A 23,272-nucleotide genomic window follows, 5' to 3' on the forward strand; every position below is an offset into this window, starting at 1 on the left:
ATGCTCGATTTCTGTGATTGACAGGATGACGCTACTAGCCAGTTAAATAATAAGTACATATATATATATATATATATATATATATATATATATATATATATATATATATATACTTATATATGTCAAATTATCAAATTAATGATTTAAAACAATGTACATAACCTAAATCTATTTTTGATTCATATTTTAGGTAGGGGGAATATGATACGGTGAAAGTTTGGAATACGACGTTTAGTAGTTGGGGGAAATATTTTTTTACTAAATGTAGATATCGCGCGGGAATGAAGAATAGGAAAGGGGTGATAGAGGGAGAGGCGATTTGTGAATATTCATGTCTCGCCGAAAGTGTAATGAATATTACTGAGGGTTGGAAGTAGGTGGAAACGGGGATTCGGGGTGTGATCGACAAGATTTACTACGCAAATTTATTGGGTATTTGTGATTAGTAGGGAGAAATCAATTTTTTAACGGAAATATTTAATATATAACTTCTATGTTATAACTTAGCCTCTTCGTTTGAAATATATAATAATATATAGTGGTTGTTTCCAATTTTTTTAATTAATAACGTAGGTTAGTTTTTTTTTGGTGTAAAAAGAAAATTTTTATATAAAAAAATGTAATTTTGGCAAATATAATTGTCTTAAAAAACAACTACGGTAAAATAATAACACGTATTGTTGTTTTCACTGGATTTGGTAACAACACGTACCATACGCAATAATTACCCCATACCAACAAGCTCGGATTCACGTAATTTGGTTCATTAGTTCTGTTTTGAAAAGTCACTATAGCTTCAAGGTCTCGATGATTAATTTTTCAGAGGTATATAAATCAATAGTTTCAATAATTTTTACAAATTTTATTTATAATTAACTTGATTTTCCATTTGACCCCTATTGACCCTATTCATAAACGTGTCTGATGTATCAATCGACATATCAGTTAGTTGTCATATGTCGAATATTATAGTACGTTCAGAAATGTAATTTGTAACAAAACTTGATAATCATCCATTTACATATTAGTTGGTTGTCAAATGTCAAATATTATAGTTGCGTTTAGAAATGTAATTTGTGATACAACTAGATATTCATCAATCTATATCTTAGTTGGTTGTCAAATGTCAAATATTATATTTTGAAAACGTAATTTGTGACAGATCAAATGGTTGTTTTCATTTAATTTAATTATCATATTTATTTATCTTACTGTGATATACCAAACGGCATTATATACCCACCTCTCTCGTTACGTGTATTTCTCTTCCGCCCTTACATGTTGTACCCCTCCAAAACGACCCATATCGATTTTGGAAGTATCTAATATAGAGTTACACTATAGTGGCGAACTTGTACATCAATCATAGACTTACGTCTATTATAAAGCCCGCCTTTAACCGAACCACCGACATTTCGGACAACGTAGCGACGTACGTCGCGACTAAACGTAAATGATGGAATTGGTGATGTATGCCCATTACATATTGCTTTTACTGGAAGATGAAGGAAAACGAAAGAAAACTGCGTAATAACAATAAAATAGAAGCCATTTTGTATGTTTTTTTCTCTATCGGAGTTAAAATTTGAAGATTATAATCGATATGTGAATGTGTGCGTATACGAGGTGATTTCGAAAAGTACGTTAAAATGATATAATAGAAATAGTAAAAAATCTGTTATTTAAACAGCTGGAAAATATATTTTTCACTATATTCATACAAATTCATAATATCATATACACTACCGATCTTTAGCGATGGGAAACGTTAAGAATGATTTCAAACAGAATTTTGAACATTTTGTGATGGTTTACTTATAATCAAAACAAAAATTGATGGAATTTCCGATAAAACTCCATCATGAGACAAATAAATTTTAATTTATAAGAAATCTAGAGTTAAAACTTTTGATATATTTATATCATAAATTCTAAAGTAAAAAGTTTTCATATTTTGTTTGTAACATTTGTTGACTGGACTATTATACAAAATTATAACAAACCCGGTATAAATCTTATGAATCCTATTGAGATTTTATCATATGTATAAATCAATCAACTGAAATCCTAGTTGCGGTTGAAGAGATGCTAGGATAGACTAATGAAATTAACGACTTTCACGGAGCAATTCGAAGGATCAATAAGGACGAAAATCGAGAGCCCATTTCGTGCTTTCGCCTCCATAATTCAAAGAGAGATAGACGAGTAACGCCTTCCGAATATATAAGTGAAGTCTACTAATACACAAGTCCACCCAGCTCGGACTCTCAACATTAGAATTGCTAATAAAGGAGAATTCAGACTAATTATTACCAGTGGACACGTGTGATTCTTCTTTTTTCAAACCCGACTTATTGAAGTAATTTCATATATTGTAGTACAATCTAGGTGTAGCTGGCATCCCAATCTTTAAAGCTGATTTATTAATTCAATTCTCTCTTAGAAAGTTAAGAATGTGGGATGAAGTTCTAACAGCCTGATATTTTTGTCTTCTATTTCATACGCTTCCAGGTGCAGTGCTCTGGAGATCCACTTCGAGAGAGAATGTTGAGTCTAGCGTCTTCATATTTGCTTCTACGAGTCAATTCCGACAGGACCTCATCTCCCGAAGGCTCTCCCATCTCTATATAATATAGCTGACTAATTTCTATTTTAGTTTGTTATGTTTTACGAAATCTTGATAATTTCGCAACCGATTTTATAAAATCGTTTTTACGCTATTTCCACATCTATAATTTGTATGAAAAGTCTTGAATATTCGTTTTTTTTCTTTTGAATTTTGGTATTGGTATCAAACGTGGTATAATTTACATCGTTCCATCAAGTAATCGCAATATATATTTCAATGAATCCCTGAAATATTATTAGGGTTGAATTTTGAGTCCCTTTCATCGAAGTAACTATACCGATCGATTTGTCGTAGGGTTAGAGAGCCCTAAAAAGGGACTCCCTTTGAATTCCAAGCAAACTACTTGAATTATTGCCTAGTTACCAGATTTGAATTGGTAATAAAATTTGGAAAAACAAAATTTTCTTTGATTTATGTCGATATTTTATATTATGTCCAAAAAAATAACATCGGCGGGTATTTTTAAGAATGAAAGAAATTGACGGATTTATAAATTAAGTAAAATATCAACAATTTTTCATATTTCTATGATACGGAGTCATAGAACTACAATATTGAAGTTTCGTTTTCACTCTTTTCATGACTTGAACCATAGAACAACCACTTTATAGATGATTTCAACCACAGAACTCAAACACATATTGACACACTCAACTGATGTATTGAATCATAGAACTACAATTTGACGAAATGTTTTCATCTATTTCTATGATAAATTATCAAACTTTTTTGGATGATTTTAACCATAGAACTCAAACACATAGCGATTACTATAATAATTTAAAAGATTTCAATCACAGAACTACACTTTAATATAGTTTCTTCTCTATCCTGATGATTTGAATCATAGAACTACAAGTTTTTAGACGATTGGAGCCATAGTACTACAGTTTGATAGTTTGACATAATTTTTACACAATCATGATGATTTAAACCATAGAACCACAAGTTTTCAGACGATTGGAACCATAGAACTACAGTTTGACGTATCATGATGATTTAAACCATAGAATTACAAGCTTTTAAACGATTGGAACCATAGAATTACAAGCTTGTAAACGATTGGAGCCATAGAACTACAGTTTGACGTGATTTTTTCATTTATTTCTATAGTTTGACATGATTTTCACCAATCATGATGATTTAAACCATAGAACTACAAGTTTTTAGACGATTGGAACCATAGAACTACAGTTTGACGATATATTTGGTTGGTTATAAGAAATAATTATTAGAGAAGAAGAAATTAAGAAAAAAGCAACCGAACAGATAAGGAAATAAATCCAGTTCTAGGTTAATTTGCATATCGATTTTATATTCAAAACGACATTTCTTCTAAACTACGAATTTAATGGTGAAAATTTTAAAATTTAATTTATAGGAAATTTCGTGTTCGACAAATTTAATTTTGACAATTTTTTTGTATCTCTAATATACGAGGTGTGATTTAAGTTTCAATACATAATTTTTTACTATAAATATCCGTATTTTTTAATTATTAATAGATTATTAGTTTTTTTTATTAGAAATGATCTTTCAATGGGGTTTTCCTCGATTTCAAGTCTCGTAAGGGTAGAAAAAAAATTATTTGGTTTATCAACCGGGATAATAGGATTTCCGGTTTTATTTATTAAAGGATAGATTATCCATAATCCTAATACGGGCCTGATCAACTATTGACATTTGACCGTTCCGGAGATTAATGACGAATCCTATTGAATATAAGCTCGTCTTTTTTTCTTTTTCGTTTTCCCAAAGTAAAACTAAGTAATTTTCTCGTTTGTTTTCGCGAAAATTCAACGTCCCCTTTCAATTTCTCAAAATAAAGCCGCCGCCATTAGCTCAAATCGGAAAACGTCTCACGCGGCCCCATAAAAAACCGGAAAAACTTGGTCGGTAATTAAATTTGAACTCGAAGAGTTTTCGGAAAAACAACTCTAAATTACTGATGGATTATAAAAGTCGAGGCGAGTCCAAAAAAATGCTTTCCTACATTTCCAATGCCCCGTCCCCCTTTTCCCTTTTATATCTCAGCCCCCCCTAGGATATCACTAGTTTAGATCGTGTGGCGCCTGTAAAGGGCAATATTTCATTCTTAGCAAAAATAAACTGACTTGTCTCGCGAATGTAGGACGCAAAAAACATGCCCTAAGCCCAGGGGCGTACTACAGTAATTTTCAGACGCGAACGAAATAATTAATTACCAAAAAGAAACGTGTAATGAAGAAGATACGAATAATGAAGGAAATATCGGATAAAAACGTTAAAAAACACAAAGAAAGCAAACAAGAAAAGTAGAAATAGACAATTTTAATAGAAAAGAATGTAGAGAAAGAAAAAAATTGAACATAACGAAAAAATAAGAAATAGACGAAAAGAAAGATGATGAAGACGGTGAGAAGAACAAATAGATAGAAATAATGGAAAAAACTAAAGAATAATGGAAGATTTACTTCGAAATGGAAGAAAAATGATAAAATTACGAAAAAAACTTATCGAAACGTATAAAAATTTAAAAAATAAGAAATGGACGAAGTGAGAAATGATGAAGACGATAAGAAGAAGAAATAGATAGAAACAAAGAAAGAACTGATAATCAAAACATAAAGAAAACAGCCAGAAAGTAGATAGGAATCAAGAATAGACAAACAGGAGTACAAAGAAGAAATAGATATAAGAATAAGAATTATAGAAAACGAGCAGAATGAAAATGAGGAATAAAGACATAAAATATGAATATAAACAGTAGAAATGCTGAATGAGAATTGAGAAAACAATAAATGAGAAAGAAATAAGAAAAGGTAGCCAGAATAAAGAAAAACAGAGAGATTAGATAAAGAGAGAGGCTATGGTGAAGTTAAATTCGAAAAAAAAACGAAATAAGAATTGATAAAAATGTTGGAATAGTATGAAATAATATAAGAGAATAATAATTAAATTGAGAAAGATCAAAAATAGATGCAAAGAGAACGATAATGGATGCGACGAATAGGAAAAAAGAAGAGAGAGAGAGAGAGAAAAAAACTATAATATATATAGAAAAAGAAAATTTTTGTTTGTAAAAAGAGAAATTGATGAAAACGATAAAATAATATGATATAATGTATATGTACAAGAAGAAATTGATAAAACAAACATTGGCAATAGAAAAAATGAAGAAGAAACAAGAAAATAAGCCCGAAAATATGCAGAGAGGAAGATAATGAACGCGTTAAGTGGAAAAAAAGAATAAAATAAGTAAAAATAAAAATAGAAAATGGAAATTTGCTTGCGAAAGGAAAAAGAATTGAAAAAAATTGAAAAAATATACGCATACGAAAATATTATTGATCGGAGAAACACATAAAAATACAGATATAGATAAAGAGAAAGAGAGATAAATAAGAAGTTAAACTGAATAAATAGATAGAAAAAATATGAAATAATTGAAGAAACAACTTTAAAAAAGAAGAAAATCGAAGAGAATTAGCGAAAAATACGAAATAAAACATGAAAATATAAAACAAATAGATAAAAAATAAAAATAGAAAACTAACTAGAAAAATAACAAAATAAATAGAAATAGAAATATATAGAAGAAAACAGTTAAAAAGGCGATACAATAAACGATAAAGTAAAGATTAAAGAAATCAGAAAAGAGAAAATAGACAAATAAAGATTAAGGATGAATTACATTTAAGAAAAACCGTGAAAATTGTCCCAAGATGGCGAAATTGATGACTCCAATTCCTAATCGCGTCTCCACTTATGTAACAGCGAATGACCCTTTCTCTATCCCCACTACTATTAACTCATATTTTCATCCCTTTTTCTACGTACAGACGGGAAAATCGCCGGGCTGGCATCCCGAAAAATCGATAAACAGACGCGCTTCTGTGTGACGTCATCGACGATTCACCGACGCTGCATACGCGAACACCCTCGATCATCCCCGACGTCGCGGGTGACATTTCTCTATGCGGGAGGTTAATAAATTTACCAACAAAACTACAAATTTATACCATTTAATTCCGTTTAAAAAAAATTAACGTTAGTTAAGAGTGTCCGTGTACGGTAACTGTCAAATTTGCGCGTCAATTTTTCTTCTTCTTTACTAAATCCGTTGAATTTATTAAATTTCAAGGTTTTCGGTGTAGTGAACGCATCAGCATAAACAATCGAATTACGTAAAGATTAAATATAAAAACATGTTTAATTCGGTAAAGTAAAAAAACCACTCTCGACTTAAATATAGGTCAGTTTGACAGCCGGGGGTTGCAAGGACGTAAGTGACAGATCTCCATTTAAGTGTTTCGTTTAATTGATCCGTACGATTTTGTATTTAAAGTTTTTAATGTGACATAGACCGATTTAGATAAAGATGGTTTAGGTATGCCATGAACTCGCGTCAACCCCTAACTTCTATTGATGGACAGGGGCCCAAAACCCCCCAAAACATACAGGTAATACGACAAATTTTCATTATTAGATAATATAGATCTGTAAATCAAAAATTTCATACATTTTTCATAGATATTCATACGTAAAGTTGTTTTTTTAATCCAAAATACATATAATTATAATTTAGTAAAAAGGGGGATGAATAATTTCCTTTATTAAACATTTTTCGTATCTAAACATTTTAAATTAGATTAAACAACAAGATTTAACTTGTTTTAAACGTGTTTTCGTTGGATTAAACATGTTTTAACAAGCTAAACTTTGAAATATTCTTAATTTAGATTATTTCCTCAAATATGTAGAAGAATTTTCCTCCCCAGATCAAATTTTTCACTTGAAAAGAAACCTCGACGCTTTTTTTAGGTTAAGATCAATAACTTAGTCAAAGACTTTGATATTTCGAAAAATTCAAGCGAATTACGAGGTTAAAAGTTGAAAAAAAGCTTTGAAGTAGATTATGATTAATCAAAATGGGGCTTATTCCTCCAAAACTACCCTCAAATTAATTTTGTTGCTTAATAGAGATGGGAAACTCATTTCGTAATGAAAGAAAAAAACCATAAAGACTCAAAAAATCAATAAAAAGTTTGTTTTTTAGTTCAAAATACATATAATTTAAAATTAATAAAAAAGGGGATGATTTATTTCCTTTATTAAACATTTATCGTACCTAAACATGTTAAATTAGATTAAACAACAAGATTCAACATGTTTTAACGTGTTTTCGTTGGATTAATCATGTTTTAACAAGTTAAACTCTGAAATATTCTTAATTTAGATAATTTCCTCAAATATATAGAAGAATTTTCCTCGCAAGATCAAAAGAAATCTCTACTTTTTTTTAGGTTAAGATCAATAACCTAATCAAAATGGGGTTTATTCATCCAAACTAGCCAAAATTTTGTTGCTTAATGGAGATGGGAAATTCAGTTCGTATGGAAAAAAACTCAGTCAAAATTCTTGAGGAAATCAAATATCAAAAAAATCAATGGAAAGTTTTTTTTTTTTTATATTTTCGGAATACCTCTTCGGTTTCACTAGAAGAGGCTTCCCAGAATCAACGGGAAAAGTCTAAAAAGAAGCATAGGAGCTGTTTTCAAAATGTAGTGGGCAAATCCCTGCGTATAAAACTCAAGGGTGCAAAATGAGTTTAAAAATCTGGTACCTACAGTGAAAAACAAGATGAAAGACTTCACCAGGATGTACCAAGATGGGGTGTTGGTTATTTTTCATATAAACTAACGTTAAAACATATAATTTTACAAAAATATCTCGTACAGATATTAATTGTCTCAAAATAAAAATTTTATGATACAAATTCGCAGTCCGGACGATCTAAAATTATGACATTATCTGAAAAAATACAAAAGAACCATCTTAATGCTACATTAAGAACAAAAAAAATTTCGGCTTCGTTTTACCTGTCAATTTTACGTAAAAAGGTACCTGTTTTATATTTCTGACCCATGCTGGTATGCAATGCACAAAAATCGACTCGAAATTGACTTCCAAGGGGTGTATTTCAACCACCTTGCATTTCTAGATGTTAAATCGCCCTTTACCATCTAAAGAACCGGACTTAGTAGTTTATTCAACTAAAAAACTGTTCTGGAAAGTACTGCAGTTTTTTTAAATTTTTAAAAACCAAAATTTACTATTTCATTTATCTTTTTATCTAGTTTAAACCTACCATCAAATAAGGGATGCAGTTTGATTTTTTACCTTCATACTGTGTTTTCTGTTTTTAAAAAAACCTACGAGGTTTCCCTATAATCGTAAATATGATAAATAAACAATTTTTTTATCCTAAATTACTGTACTGAAGGTTTTATTTAATGGAAACTCCTTATATGTAAAATACCACAGTTTGTCCTGATTTTACACCAAGTACTTAAACGTACTAACTCATAAGGCTTTGTGCTTTTCAGTCTTCTCTCTAGATTGATATTTACGTGTTTTAACAACCCTTAATCGTAATTCCTTACAAATTTAGTCTTTGTTTCCTTTGAAACCGCTTCTCCTTAATCAACACATCGATTTGGATTTGAAATGATGACCCCATTTAGTTATAAAACATCTATAGGACGTTGTTTTTGTTATATTTCGTCCCTACTAAATCTACTAGCTCGTGGTTTCAATGGATGATCATCCAGGATTGTCCGTGGTTCGTCTTCAACATTTCTGAAATCTTCATCTCATTTGGAGGAAAATTGGAGAGTAAATTTTCTAGCTGAATCGTCCTCTATTTACTTGGTGATTGAAAGAAACTTCTTCTTTGATGTTGTAAAAGACAATACGTGATTTGGATCTTTATATTTTGTACAATCACTATTTACATGACGTTAATGGTTGATTCAAACCTTTATTGTCTTCAGTTCAGCAAACTGTTTGAAGCTACCTAAACTAGAGGCAGTTAATTGCTCAATTTAGTTTTATTTCACCCTAGAAATGATGACCATCAATTTGAATGAACTTAAAGATTGTTTTTTGTCACGATAAATATCAATTTGTTTGATTTTATGTTTTAAAAATTGAAATAAACTTTTAGTTGTATGATTTGTATCGGAATTTCGTCAAGTACGGTTCTGTACGCACCCTCGTCTCACCCTCTGTAGGAAATCTCGAAAATTCTGCTAAATAATTGTAAGTTATGTCCTGGCAGATGATAGATGTGTCCATATTTATTTTACAATATGGGATTTTACATTAAGAAGGGAAATGTATTAATGAGGGACTACAAAATTTTTGGCTTTTGAATGCAATGGGTTCAGGTAAACGATTTTCGGATTTTTTTCATTATAAATCTTTTCTATTCGCATTCTCGTTTAATATCGTAAAAAAATGTTACTAAACTAGTCGAATTGTTGTTGGAAAAAATAGTAATTGAAAACATAAACACAAAAAACCGAAATTTAGCAAAAATCCAAGATCAAATTGTTAGAAATCAAGTTTCTATACGAGAATTGTTAGTTAAGTTTTGAAATATGGCAACACTGATGTAAATATGTCAAAACTGTCATTTCCTTCAGAAAATTTTTAATTATGGATAATCAAAACGTGCGTTATTTCAATTACTTTGAATAATCATCTTGGTAAAAACTTGAAAATTGAATTACGATGATTTTTTACGACTTACGACGTGGTTTTAACCAGTAACAACGCGCTGATGAATTAGCTTCGGTTTTTGGTGCTTAACCACCTTATTTAGATGGTTTTCCAAATCTAATCGTGGTCGAAATAAATAAGTCGTGAAGGCTGTTTAAAATTGACATAAAATATTGATGATGGACGTGAAATTTGACAATTACCAAATGGTACTGGTAGATCTATGTATATAAACCCGAAATTAATCGTTTTTTTTTCTCAAAATTACTCAATAAATCGCCTCCGTTTCATTAGAACAAAGTAGAAAAGTAAATTCTAAATGGTTTGGTTAAAATAACCCCCAAAAGTCTAAAAAAATTTGTTTATACCAAAACTTCTATAGTAACCCTCGTATAATAATAAATTTTTTGTTGTTATTATCAATTTTCTTACGTTTTTGAATATTTAATTATGATTTAGACATCGAGTTTTATATTTGAAGTCGTCGTTATGAAATTTACGATTTTTTTCAATTAAAAAAGAACCGATGGGTTTTTTTTCAAGTCCATTATGGTTCAAAAACTAGTAGAAAACTATTGTTGTAGTTTTATGACCCATTTTGAACCTCAAAAATTATTACCGTATAGCCAAACAACAAAAGACTGTGAGTGCCTTTGAAAAGAATCAAAATTTGGGGATGGTGTTTAATGGTTTTTACACATTCGGTTTAAATATATATATATTTATAAACTCAAAAGTGCATTTTGGCCTTATGGAAATGTCCCAAAAGATAGTTAAAACTTTCTATAAGAATATGATCAAAATTGTTTTCTAGAATTCTCAGTTTTTTTTAGTATACGAAATTCACGAAACGTTCGACGTTTATTTCAAAAAGAAAATCAAAACTCTTGATAGATAAATCAAAATGTTGTAGGTACAAATATATGATAAAAATCGATAAAACGTGATGCTACAATATACGAGGATGATCGAAAAGATCGTTCAGAATTGATAGATGTCAAATAAATATTAAACAACAGTTCGTTCTCGAAACTCGATTATATATATACTTAATTTCGATAAAAAACAATGTTTTATGTACATTTGTAAGTCGTAGGTACAAATATTCGATAAAAAATCGATAAAACGTGATGCTACAATATACGAGGATGATCGAAAAGATGGTTCAAAATTGATAGATGTCAAATAAATACTAAACAACATGGCGTCTTTGGAACTCGATTATTTATATACTTAATTTCGATAAAAAACGATGTATTATGTATATTTATTTATATAATAAAACAAATCATATTAATTTTCATAATGTATGATAATAAAAAATAATTTGGGGACATATTAGTGTCGTTATCAATATTATTATTTGATGTGGTAATTCAAGGTTTTTAGATACAATACAGGATGTAATAACCGTTTATCGTAATTGCTTATCATTTATTTCTATGTGTACAAATTAGAAAACGTAAAATTAATTTCGTTAATAATATTACCGATAAAACATTTATACGAAATTGATCGTATTATTTAGATTTATATTTGGTACGCCACTGGTGAAACTGTATGAATTAAATCTTTACCGTGGTAAGACAATTTCTTCACATAAAGGTTTTATTATTATTAGACATTAATTAGGGGTGAATTCAGGGTAGATTTGGGTTTTTAACTGTATCTGCATCATTGTTAATTTTATAATATAGAAAACCAAAAAAAGCTGAATTGTTAATAAAAACTTCGTGTCAAGCACCCCCTCTAAAAATTTAAAAAGGGTGTCGTGTGGAACCTCGTTGGAAAGAGATTTCAATCCTGGTTTTGACGATATGATTTTTTTAAAATTTGGTGTAATCATAAATGAGAAAAATCGATAATATCGTTTGTCCGAGGATCAAAAACTTTTTCTTTATATTAATCATCCAAAAAGCTTCACCGTACAGTTAGAAATAGGTAAAACGAGGCTTTTCCTAATACGTGGATGGAAAACGTGGATAGATCGATCGTAAACTATTGGAATTTAAAAAAAACAGATTTTAATGAACGTTGTCGATATTTTTCGATTATATACGAGGTCTGGTTATTGAATAACGAAACTCCGCTCCTAGAGGGCGCTCTAAACGCGTTGGGTGTCTAGAAATCTTATCTATGCACGCCCTAAAACACGTATCAAAAATTACTGATTAGATGTAAAAAAATCCGATTGAGTGCTATTAACTTTTGTAGGAGATAATTCTCTATCTCGTGCGCGTTGTAAACGACGATAAAGAAACGGTTGGCGTCAAAAAATTTGACTCCTGACCAAAATTTTTTTGCGCCAACGGGTCTGCTCAGATTTCTTTGAAAAGTTAGAAAAAATATGCTTTCAAACGAACCCGATTTGAGTCTATGGAAGCGCTTTTAACAAAGAAGATTTCCAGTTGTTCAGATCAATGAAAAAAAACGTATGGATAGGTATGTGGCGTAGGGAAGGGAATATATTGAAGGGAAGCTTTCGAATATAGAATAATTTTTATAAAAAAACTGAAAAAAATAAGAATTATCGTTATTTATTGATACGCCCCTGTATAAATATTATCGTTTTTTTTTTCAGTTGGAATAAATTCTTAACTAGAAAACGTTTCCTTCCAGTAGATTAATTGTAAAAAGATTTTTCATTATATTTTACTGATTTTGACAGTCAGGTAGATTTCGAAAATAAAAAATACGTTTTTATACAAGTTGAAATTATAAATTTAATAAAAAAATCTAATTTAATCATAAAAATAAAGGATTGTCATTAATTGTGAATATTTTATTAGAAATTTTAGGGCTTCAAAGTAGAAATTTCGAAAAAAATTAATTTTTTCACGATCTTTTAAATTTGAAATAACTATCAATTGATTATGTTTTTAGATCGTTTTTTCTAAAATATTATATTTAATTGAATTTCTATAATATAAAAATGAGAAATATAAAATAATTTAGGTGATAAACTGAGAAAAAAACAATTTTTTTAGTAAAAATCGATTTTTTTATCAACTAATCAAAATGTTACAAAAAATTAGTTTTAAATTCTTATTCAATCGCAATTTTTCAATCGAGAATAGAATTACGCTTGGTTTTCTTATGAAAACGCGGTTCCACATATAAAAATCACATAGTGTTAGATCACATAACCCCGCGGGCCACTCAACGAATCCTCCTTTGCATAACCGTTCTCCAAAATGAAAATTAAGATATTCTCAATCTCCCCACGTAAATTTTAGACCTTGCACATGGATACCCGACCACAAACACACCCCTAGACAGGTTTAATTCTTCTTCGATGAAGACCTGATGGTTCTGGCTGGAATTTTGGGATTTGGGGATCATTCTCCATTCTCCAATTATCGTGGAGTGTTGAAGAAGTCCCACGCACAAACACAACTGTTTTAAATAAAATCAAAGGTTGTTTTAAGATCTATACATCAGAAAAATCAAAATCAAAGATTCGATATACTAAATCTATGTCTGTTTGTTTATTTTTTGTTCGCTTCAGATTAATATTTAAAGTACGACGCTGTTTGAACGGGGTTGCGGGCAAGCTGTCATTGCATACCGAAACCCACGTCATCATCGTCATTATTATCATCATCATCCCCTTATATAACGTAGCAAAGACCGATTTTGAATTGAAATCTAGCTAAAGATACGAATAGAAACGGTACAGGTATAAATCAAACTTCGTCGAGGTTAAAAGGTACGTGGGAGGGTGATGTGGGGGAGGGGGTTTTGGGTTGTATTAGAAAGAAAAAAGTATATAAGAAAATAAAGAAAGATATAAATGCACCTTTTATACCTTTGTCCAAGTGTAAATAGAAATTACGAAGAATTTTCTGTTAAGAGTTGCGCAAAAACATCCCAGTGACGTACATTATTTTATAAAAAACTGAATTATATTTATTTATTTTCTTATTATTGTCTACTATATCTTTTTTTTTACGTTTTTTTCACTATCCTTTCCCTCCATAAACTTGTATTAATTATTTTCTTTTAGTGTAATAACTTTTCCTTTATAATAGCACTTTTCTCAGTGTATTTTTTTAATATTAATATAAATAATCGTTTTATCATCTTCTTTACTAAGATCTTCAACTATTCCATAACTGATATTCGTTTTTTAGACTTAATTGTGTCGTATATTTTCTAATTAAGTCTACTAAATTTAAATCAATAACCGTTCTATTATGGGACAACCTGTATTAAAAATTATTATCTAAATATGAGAATCACCTTGTATAGAGACTCTTAAGTGTCGGTCTATTTTCGAATTTGATTGAGAAGTTTTATATTAGTACATTTCGTTGGTTAAAAATAATGTCACCTATTTTTACATAATAAATAACGTTTCCGCTTTTAAAAACGCTTCTTAATGAGATTTTTGATATTTAAAAACCGTCCGCGAGTTTAATTACATCATACAAGCGTCTTTGAATCGAAAAATAAACACTAGAAGTCGAAAAAACTTATTCGAAATATAAAACAAGCGTTTATATATCCATTTAAGTTTTTGCCTAAAGTATTTTTTTAAACATGAAATATAAAGCACGAATAGACATTTTTGAGTTATAAAACAACGTTTTTGTCGATCTTTTATTGTTATAAAAAACATTTCATCGTCTTCCACATTGCAGATCCTCAAAATATGAATTTGGTCTTGGTGATTTGAAATCTAGTTGAAAACAGCTATTTAGAACAAAATTAATCATGTTTTATGAAAAAAACGCCACCAATAAGAAAGATAAACTAGATTTCATTCTAGATGTGACTATTCTGCAGTTTCGAGACCGTATGATCTGGGAAGACCAGTAGTCGAGGTGACGGCTCCAGAAATGTTGAAGAAATCAGTAGATATTTCGAAAAATGCTCAAGTAAATGAAACTTTAGATAAGAGATAGATCGAATAGAACTAAAACATCGATTTCATAACCACAGATTAAACGTGGGTTCACTATTTCATATTTGTATCAAAAAACAATCAAAACAATGAATTGAAACCATCCACCATTTTGAAAAAAAAAAGTATTTCAGAAACCGTTCTTTTTTTTTATTTCAGTCAGTATCTTCTCCAATGAATATGGTAAATAATTCATTGTCGTAAAACCAGTTTAAATATAAAATCGATAATATAAGTGGGTAGTTAGTTCTCTCCGATCCTTAACATTCTAAGAACATGTGAAAATTTTCGAATTTTATCGAAAAAGTTTTATATTAGTACATTTCGTTTGGTTAAAAATAAACACTAGAAGTCGAAAAAACTCACTCGAAATATAAAACAAGCGTTTATTTATCTGTTTAAGTTTTTTCCTAAAGTATTACTTTAAACATGAAATATATAACTCGCATAGTGATTTTTGAGTTATAAAACAACGTTTTTGTCGATCTTTCAAAAATATCCACTACCAAACAACTTATAGTGTACTAGTAAAATGTTTCTTTATTCTTGTTGTTCTAAAGCTTCTTGGTTGACGCAACTAACAAAAAAACTTAACAAAAGGTCGTTAACAATAAGAAAAATTCCACCAAAGAAAAATAAACTAGATTCTACTCTGGATATGATTATTTTGCAGTTTCGACGAGACTGTACGGTCTGGGAAAACTAGTAGTCGAGTTGACTGAAATGTTGAAGAAATTAGTAATTTCCATCCACCATTTTAAAAAAGAAGTACTTCAAGGACGGTCCTCGTATATATATTTTCGGATTTTAATAATTTGTTTGTGTGCTGGAAATATGCGTATTCTAAATTTAAAAATATAACAGACGACGAATTTTAATTCGAATATTTCAATTTCAAAGCTACGACTCATTCCGAAATGACATTCTTCTTTTTTATAAGCTCGTTGTAATAAATAATTACCAAATAAGATCACAGACGACGGTTGTCGAATTTATTTCCAAAAAATTAACATATTTTTTATAAAATTATCGTGAAAATATCTCAAGGTTCGTTTTTTTTAAACCTATTAGACGTTTTGAATCGTTTGGAATTTGTTTCTTTCAAATGTTCAAAAACTTTCGAAATTCTTTCGAAAAATATCAAAAGGTCTTATAAAACATTCCATATACCTTTCGGATAATATTTACATAACTTTATTACGATTTCTTTTTATTTTTTTTTCAAGGGAATTTACCCAAAATATAAAATCATTTGATTTTGAAATATCCTTATTTGAAATTTGGGAAAAATTGAATGGGAACGAACTCAAAACAGGTTATGAACGTTACAAATAAAGTCTGAAACATCCACTGTTATTTGGTACCGCCATTGAGTTAACTTTCAGTAAAATTTTTAAACACGAAATTGAATTTTGACAACCCCATATCTTTAACTACCAAAAATTATGACAGATGACAGCGATAAAATAGCGGATATTAACGATATACAGTGTTGTCGTTTTTAAAAACGTCAAACAACCCTCGTATAATTATCTAGCGATGCTAATCGATTTCCAAAACGAAATATTATATTTACGAATTACAAAATACGATATTAAAAAGAAATTTTCTATCTATTCTCGTTTTATATTTTTAAAAAAAATATTTGTAGTATGATATTCTAATAATTTAATCTAATTGATCTGTCGATATCAATTTCGTCGTTCCTTTATTCATTTTTCGTACAGTTCTTATTTCAATAGAATTAACACGTTTTATATATACAGGGTGTTTCGAGATTTGATGTAAGACATTCGAAAGTTTAAAATTTTGTGACATTTTGACACGATGATTAATATTATGTGGTTAAACTAGAAATATTTGATTGTATTTTGATACATTCTGTAAATATTTTCAAAAAATAATCAAAATTTTTTTCGGAATGTTTTTTTATGTACGACGATCTTACAATCTACATATCTCCCAAACCGTAAATTTTATCGAGTTGAGCAAAGAGTACCTTTCAATTAAAAAATCGATTTTTGCTAAATTTAAATTATACATATAATTTAGAAAATATATTTAAATAAAAATTTTGGTGATCTATAATTCGGAAACGAGGGATCGTGAAAGAAATTTTTTTTATATTACGTCAATTATCTACTAACTAAAATACTCTTTGGAAAAAAAGTAAGAAAATATTCGACAATTTATATTAATCTCGAGAATATGACATACGTAATTTTGGATCAACTTGTATATAAATCTACAAAAAAATTATGAACATTTCAAAATTTTTATGATCTTCATTTACAATTAAATGATCGTAAACCGTTCACTGGGGGCCTTTCTAATTTTTTTTTCTATTATATACATTACGTATTAACATACTGGTTTTTATTTAACTTGCATCAGATATTTAATCGAAATAAATTTAGTTGCTGTAAACCAGAAATCAAAATAATCGTCCTTCCTTTTAGATATTAGCATCTTTATGGGTTTGTACAAAATTTCAGTCAATCGCAATGAATTGAAACACGATTTTTGATACCTTGAAGTTTGTCAATTTCGAAAACCAGTGGCGGGTTTTTTCACACGAAATTTGTCATGATTTTTCCTCATGAATCCCCCCAAAAAATCGTCAATGTGATTACGGATATTTTTTTTATCTTCCCTCCATTGATGTGCCCTAAAAATTTCGAATTTTGACTCCCCTTAGACCCCCTAAAAAGGGCGGACAAAAAGTCGTATAAACTTTTTACTGGGTGACAAACCCTGTATATTAACGTAAATAATGAATAAAAATAACGAAGATTTCTTCAATTTTTATTTATATCGAAATTTTCGATCACAGAACCAATTAAATAAAAAACAGTTGGTACAAAAACGGCCACGGCAATTTTCGGCGATAACTAATTATTAAAAGCACCACAGCCCTAACGAAAACGTCGTATTAATAATTTCCGAGGGCCAATGATATATCTCAACTTCCACCTGGACTTTTACTATCTGTTGATTAAATTGCTATTAAAGTCATCTGCAAGAAGAGACGTTTCCAATGTCGAAAAGGGTTTGGCACGTTTTGTATACCAGCACGCGTTCAACGTCTCTCGTTTAGAAACAATAACTACCATTGGCGTACCATGGTCTAGTCTATAAGTTCTTATATCACAAAATTTACCATTGACGTACCATATTTTATTCTATAAGTTCTAATATCACAGAAATTACAATTGACGTACCGTAAACAACTTTATAGTCTAGTCTATTAGTTCTAATATCACTAAATTTAACATTGACGTACCATATTGTAGTCTATAAGTTCTAATAACACAGAAATTACCATTGGCGTACCATAAACAAAGTTATAGTCTAGTCTTTAAGTTCTAATATCACAGAAATTACCATTGGCGTACCATAAACAAAGTTATAGTCTAGTCTTTAAGTTCTAATATCACAGAAATTACCATTGACGTACCATAGTCTAGTTCATAAGTTCTAATATCACAGAAATCACGTGGATTGATCATGTGAAATCTTACGACCTCTTTTCTTCCTACAAAAAGCTTTGGCAAAAAATATTCAATAGAGTGAAATTTCCTGACGAATTTACTAATAAATAAGAAATTTGTATAAATTTTCAATTTCCTTCATATCAATATACACGTAGATTCAACAAAATGGTAAATTTTCAAAGCGAGAAATCGAGAAAATTGATATTTGTCGAAAATTTGTGAAAATATTTGTAGAAAATGAGATTTTTTGAAAGTTTGGTCAAGAATTTTCCACTTTCCCTGTATACACAAACATTTTATTAGTTTTGCTTCATAATAAACATCTTTAAAAAACAAAATTGCCCCAACCGGAATGTATTTACATGAAAATTAATTGTAGTTGTGCTGATGAGACCCGCAAATCGAATCTGGTCAAATTTTACGTCTTTTTATATACGTAGATTCAACAAAACATAAATTTTTAATGCGGGAATTCAAAAAAATTGATATTTGTCAAAAATTTGTGAGACTATTTCCTTCGAAAAATTTAAGCCAACCAAAAAGCTGTAATATTTTATGTTTACCTAGCAACGATCAAATTTCAGCGATAATACTGCACTAGTGCAAATTATCGATAATTTGCACTAGTGCCAAATTTTCGTCTAGGATTAATAAACATCATTTGGTTTTAATTTTATATTTTAAGAAAAGGAACAATTATTGAAAATGCAATTAGAATATACAACTTTACTGGAGGCCGACGATGGTGTTTCTATGTAAGTTACCGTAGATACCAATTCAATGCCAATATGATGATCGTCAACTACGGTATAATTTAAAGAATAACAAATTTTAAACACAGAATTAAGTTTATTTTAAATTAAATTTTTCTCAGGAAATAGTCTGCCAAAATGCCCTCTCGTGCATGTCGCGAATGCGCACTCGAGAAAATTAAATTATCGACAATTTGACATGCACTCGGGACATTAATATTGAATATTTTTAGAAAATGAGATTTCTTGAAAGGGACATTCCGGTTCTTTCAGTATAAAACGACAGGTCAGTAATATTAAAAAAAAATTACAATAAATAACCTCAAAAATCAAATTTTCGACTAAGAAACGAATCCGAAGATGAAGAATAAAAACGGTTGTCGGAGCAGCATATTCTCGGAATGGCAGGCGTGTAATTATGTGAAAAAGCGATGGGTACGGGTCGATTTTTAAGGTATACCAGCTCCTATGGTAAATATACCTGCCCGAGATGACTTTTAACGCAATATTGCTCTGATATAGGTTCACAGATATTTTATACGAATGCCTTTTGTTGTTAAATTTCGGAATTCGGAGGGGTTGAGACTAAAAACGACAACGACAAAGAGAGATGTAGAAAGACGATGGACGGGATGTTTTTATGGGTATGGCAGCTTACTGAATTAATCGAATTAACATTCTACGTTTCTACGGGGTTTAAATGATTGATTTGTAAAAAAATTAAAACACTATTCTTGTTTTTATTCTGTTTTACTTTGGACAGCGACAGTCGCACAAATTGTTTATATTTTTTATTTATATCAAGCTCGAACTCTATTACATCGATTAGTTCGAGTGGTGTCAGTCATATCTGTGGATATCTTGAGCTCTGTAGGTTGTAGTGAAAACAAATTTCGGATGCGTTTTAAACATTCAGATCAGGAGCTAAAGGACTATTAGGTACAAATCAAGGATAATCGATGATTACTCTAAGAGTTTATGCTTGGAACATTTCGAGTTTGATGCCGAGCTCCGCTCCGTATTACCAGAGAGATCGAGTTATTTTCTTTTGAGTTGAAAAGTGTTTTTTCCACGTTAGTCTTCGGTTCAAGTGAATTCTAGAAACTAAACTGCAGATGGACTAGGCACGGAAATCTCTAAAGATGTTTTGGATGTAGTCTAGGTTACAAATGATTTCAAGTTTGATTTCTAGGTGCCATAAATGAAGAAATATCGGAAAATATCGATTTATTACAAAGTACACAATCTATAGAGCATATGTTTCGAGTTTGAAGACACCATGTTGTTTGGTATTAGTTTGGCAACCAGTAGATTCAACGAAACATGAAATTTCAATGAAGGTATTCGAACAAAAATGATATTTGTCGAAAATTTGTGAAAATATTTGTAGAACATGAGATTTGTAGTTGTGCTGATGAGGCCCGCAAATCAAAACTGGTCAAATTTTACGACTTCTTGTCTTCCTACAAAAAGTTTCGACAAAAAAACATTTAATAGAATGAATTTTTTCTTATTTGTATTCGGAATTTAATTTTTCCCTTAGAAATATTTGTTTTTGGGATGCACGTGGGATAATTCTCATAGAAAAATGTGAAATTATCGACGGCGAAAAAAGTCTTATTTCATCAAGACAACGCACCTGCTTCCAAATTCGTTATTTCAATAACCAAAATTAACGAATTAAAGTTTGAATTGCTACTCCATGCAACTGATTGGTCAAATTCAATTCTCTCGGATTATTTTCTGTTCTCAGACTTGAGATAATTTCATAGCTGGGAAAAGTGTATTGAGATAAGAGGAAATTACGTCGAAAAATAATTTATGTATATAATTTTGTTTTTACGAAAAGTTTGTTAGACGTTTCGGGGGATTCAGTCGGAAAACTTCCCGTAGACCCACCACTTACAGAAACGGTCTGAAACAACTTACGCTGATAAAATATGTAAATAAATAAGACATCTCGACGAAACGTACAGAACGATAAAAAAAACTTTTCTAGTCCTCCGCCTATGCACGTGTTTCAAATTCCACGTAGTCCCACTAAACATTGTCAAAAAGCTATAAAATTGCGTATATATATATATATAAATATATTTCTAAGCATGGGAACTAATTTTAAAAATGAAATGTTATAATGAAAATATGGATTATTTTTACGACTATCAGCGGTCGGATTTTGAATTGAAAGTGGGCAGCAATCAGTTTTGTCGTTATGGACCACCAAGCTGGTAACCAGAATTCTTTTACTTTATACCTGCTTATTTTACTTCAAGGTGCTTAAAAATAATAATTAGCTCGTTGAATTTTCGGTTTTTAACGATTCTAAAATGGTAATTGACGTTGAAAGGTTCCTCAATCATAAAAAAAACAACAACAGTAATATATTTATTTAATCAGTTTTTTTTAATATCTTAAATATACAGAGTGGTCTTTTTAATACTCAATATCAAACTTCAGTCGACTGGATGTGAATATGTTAAATGACAGTGTCATCATAAATTTTGACATTTGTAATCATTAACAAAATTACTATCACGGGTTTTCGAAATTTTTAAAAGCGAATAATTTGAAAACTAAGAGGAATTCCAAAAAAACTGCTCCTACAACAAATTTAGATCGTGAAATTTTCTACAAAAAAAGTCTAGTGATTTTTTCGTTGGATCCACTATTTCTGAATAAATCACCCTCATACTGGTGAAAATCAAACTGTCCAAATCAAATTTTGAACGCGAATGACTCGAAAATTAAAAGAAATTCGAAAAAAATTGTTCTCACATAAAATGTAGGTTGTAAAAATTTCTACAAGGAGGTCTCTAGTAATTTTTTAGTTGGATCCACTATTTCTGAGTAAATCATCCTCATCGCTGAAACCAGCTCGTGAATTTCCGTAGCACGAATTCAAGAAAATAAACGTTTCAGCGCACATGAAAAACTTTTAGAAAACTACTTCGTTTTCATAATACTGAAATTACTATCAAGTCTCAAAATTTGAAAATCCGCGCCCGTAATTTTGTTAATTTTCGCTAGATTTGTTCGGTATTTCAAAACCTTCCGGTGAAAATCAAAACTGTCCAAATCAAGTAAAAGTTCTAACTTAAAATCGCCTAATTATAAGACATCGATTTTTCAAATCACATATTTTGAACCTCAATTGGTTCAAATGCACGGAAAGTTTATTGATATTACTGAAAAATATTTTGAAAAAAAAAATTAAATAAAAACCCAATTTTCTTATCCAAATTATTTCGTTTATTCTGCAAGGAAAATAAAAAATTATTAATTCAAATCAATTACATCGAAATTGATTTTGGTTTTTAATGGATTTATATTTATAAGAACCAATTCCAAAAATTGTATGAAGTTGATCCGATATTTGCCAGCTGTATAAATAGCTGTTTCCACATTTCAGGGGTGAAAATAAAAGAATAAAAATAAAACTTTGATCAAAACTTTCTACAAAAACTGAAGACATCCAAGGATCAAATGCAACAACGAACGATGTTAATTTCAAAAATAAATCAAACTAATCAAAAAGTAAATGATAAAATATTAAAAATTAAACTTAAAAAAAACAAAAATAAGTTAAATCACTAGATAAAAACGAAAATTATTTTTATTTTTGATTACCCCTCCAAAAATTCGATAGTTTACAAAAATTACGAAATTCAAAAACTAAAAAAATGATTTTGCTCTAATTAAATACTACGGGGTTCGATTCCTTTCATATTTACCAGGACGGGTTTCAGGAAAATATACTAGAAATTATCTAAGACATTTTTTTAGATTAAATGATGATTTTTTTTATAAATACACTATTCATAGAAATTAAATGAGTTTTTTAATTATTAGAAGCGTTATAAACGTCAAAATAGAATAAATAGAAAATTAAAGTACGATTAGAAATTAATTAAAACCTCATACTGCAATTTGTTTATTTTCGAGTTTT

At 29.7% G+C, this 23,272-nt stretch overlaps 1 protein-coding gene across 8 annotated transcripts in view; it reads left to right on the forward strand.

The window, feature by feature from the left end:
• The first annotated feature begins 6,556 nt into the window (after positions 1-6,556).
• The window catches only part of LOC130891379 (voltage-dependent L-type calcium channel subunit beta-2), a 76,826-nt gene continuing 60,110 nt past the window's right edge, over positions 6,557-23,272 (forward strand). For 3 of the 8 annotated variants that reach the window (XM_057796085.1, XM_057796086.1, XM_057796087.1), the window contains exon 1: positions 6,751-7,071. In XM_057796085.1, the coding sequence (XP_057652068.1) occupies positions 7,006-7,071 (66 nt within the window). In that variant the 5' untranslated portion in view covers positions 6,751-7,005. Of the gene's footprint in view, positions 7,072-23,272 lie in introns of all 8 variants that reach the window. The other 5 variants (XR_009058899.1, XM_057796079.1, XM_057796075.1 and 2 more) reach the window with 4 other exon arrangements.

Source organism: Diorhabda carinulata, chromosome 3, assembly GCF_026250575.1.
Source record: "Diorhabda carinulata isolate Delta chromosome 3, icDioCari1.1, whole genome shotgun sequence".
Lineage (NCBI taxonomy): Eukaryota > Metazoa > Arthropoda > Insecta > Coleoptera > Chrysomelidae > Diorhabda > Diorhabda carinulata.